This window comes from Gymnoscopelus braueri (genome assembly GCF_963280865.1).
Source record: "Gymnoscopelus braueri genome assembly, chromosome: 18".
Classification (NCBI taxonomy): Eukaryota; Metazoa; Chordata; class Actinopteri; order Myctophiformes; family Myctophidae; genus Gymnoscopelus; species Gymnoscopelus braueri.
The window spans coordinates 18,388,401-18,390,900 of record NC_137618.1 but is presented as its reverse complement, the minus strand read 5'-3'; the positions used below and the strand labels follow the sequence as shown (position 1 = coordinate 18,390,900).

Sequence of the window (2,500 nt, the reverse complement as noted above, 5' to 3'; positions counted from 1 at the left end):
TATAGTGCTGTAATATTCTTACTATTATTTTACTACTATTATCGTGTTTATATTATACTGCTGTTGTTGCACAGTCCGTGCGGACCGTGCCATACCAACACTTTGCTGTGTGCAAACAAATGACAAATAAAAACCCTCTTCATTCTTGGTTCTGGTTTATGTCTGGATGTTTCCATATGGCTTCATTTCACCGTTTGCCCCTCTGTTTTTTTTACACACACACACACACACACACACACACACACACACACACACACACACACACACACACACACACACACACACACACACACACACACACACACACACACACACACACACACACACACACAAACGGTGCTTACTTGGCCTTGGCGACGAGGAGCGTGTCTGTGAAGAGGAAGAGGTGTCTGTCCTGGGTCTGTAGGCCAGTTTTCAGCTGTGTGTGAGCGTGGGCCAGGAACACTCTACTGGGACAGGCCGCCAGGAAGGCCTGGACCAGAGGACAGGACTCTGGACTCACTGGGCTGAGACAGTTCTCCCTAGAACGCACACACACACAGAATAAAGAAAATATATAATAATATTAATAATATAAACAATTTATATATCGCTTTTCTGAGTACTCAAAGTCGCTTTACAAAACAGCAATGACATAAAAACAACTTTATTCTGAAAAAAATAGTTGAAAGGTTGAAACCTCACTACGTGTCGCAATGTGGCACGTTATGAGCTTGTAGATCGGCTATTCTTTTTACTTATCATCGTACCACTATGAGGGCATTGAGGCATGAACTGTACCTGGGAGGAAGCTGGCTCAAGCTCTGTAAACATGGAGCTTATCTAGAGAATCAGCATTGTAAGCTAAGACTCAGGAGTGTGTGGTTTGGGCTAATGCCTCAGGTTTAGTTATAGGCAAGCCTAGCTTACAGCATCACACAGAGATACAAGAAAAGTACGATCGTGAGCTGAGAGTTTGACAGTTTGAACGCCAACTAAGAATATTTGGCTGGGGGGATGTTAGGTGTGGATGTGTCTAATTCAGTGGTTCTCAAAGTGGGGTCCAGGGACCCTCAGAGTTCCTTTGGGGGGGTTCCAAATGGACCCTTACAGGTCTGTACCTCTGAGAGTGTACAAATGGAACCAAATAGACCCAAATAGACCCATTCCATTTGTACACCATCAGAGTTCTGGGGGTCCTTGAAATGAAAAAGACTGCGAACCACTGAAATTGATACCGCACTGTTGATCAAGAAGCTGTGTGACATGCAAATCCTTCCCTGGACGAAGAATTCATGACAACAACAAATATAGGAAAAAGATTCACACAAATTAAATGATGTTGGAGTGCAAACCGGAGATTGACAGCTTTTTGTAGCCTTCAAATTGGACAGGGAGGCCACGCTGTTCTAAGACTGTATGTCTTGTTTGTGTAAGATCTGCTCCTATGCAACTGCTGCCTATTCAAATGACTTTACCATTTAACGTACTGTATTCCTTGAATCCACCCCTGTCTGACATGAGTCCTGGGTTCTCCTGGCTGGTGATAATATGTGACATTGGCAGATGGATTGATGGAAAGAGTGGGGAGTTTCTAGAGGAAGCGGAAATTGTTTGGAAGCTCCATCCTTTCCTGTTTATGCTCGACAGTAAGATAAAAGGCCTAGATCACACACACACTCACGCGTGCATGCACGTGCACACACACACACACACTCATATTCATCTCTCTGATGCTCTGTGTACACTTTGACGTACAAAGATGTCGCACACCGAAAATAGCCTTTCTACAAGCTCACAACGCTTGCAGATCTCTTGTAAATCGCTTGATAGATTTCTGGCACGTGACAACAGCAGCATGTGACCGCTGAGGGGGTGAGGGGTCCAACACTCCACTCGTAATATTCCCAACGATCTTTCCATCGCTCTCCATATTGGATTGCGTAATAATTCATCATAGTTACATAAGTCGTTAACAACTTTCAGATGAGTGGTGACCCTGGGCACCTCGCTGTACGGTCCATCTGTTCCTTCAGCTCGTCAAGAAGAGGACCGAGCCAATTCAATTAAACAAAAAACAGAGAGAGAGAGAGAGAGAGACCCAGAGAGAGAGATGAATGGATCCAATTAAGTAGTGATCTTTGGCCAGCCAGCGAAGCAGGGCGGGAGGCATCTCCGGGACAGACACTGGTATTGAAAACTTAACTGAAACTTCCCGGAATGGAACAATGGCATTGTAAAAATAAAAATAAAAAGGGGGGGGGGGGGGGGGGTAAAAGAAAGCGGGAACAGAATCTGAGGGTCTGGATGGGAGACCAACAGATCTGCCTCACAGTTAAAGTCCAGCTTGAATTAAGACCATGGCAAAGCAAAACCACAAGGCTCACGAGACAGACAACTGTCCACTGTCCTCTGGCCTTCATGCACGTCCAATAAATGCTTTGTGTAAAAATAACTCTGATGGTGTAAATGTGCATAATGGTCTATTTTCTCTCAGAGTTAACCACTTAAGCCCTATTTC

General features: G+C 44.6%; 1 protein-coding gene across 2 annotated transcripts in view; it reads right to left on the bottom strand.

Annotated features, from left to right (window-relative positions):
• The window catches only part of LOC308105636 (rho GTPase-activating protein 20-like), a 78,197-nt gene that overhangs the window by 29,423 nt on the left and 46,274 nt on the right, over nucleotides 1–2,500 (bottom strand). For both annotated transcript variants that reach the window (XM_080456490.1, XM_080456491.1), the window contains exon 3: nucleotides 345–521. In XM_080456490.1, the coding sequence (XP_080312616.1) occupies nucleotides 345–521 (177 nt within the window). The remainder of the gene's footprint in view (nucleotides 1–344; nucleotides 522–2,500) is intronic.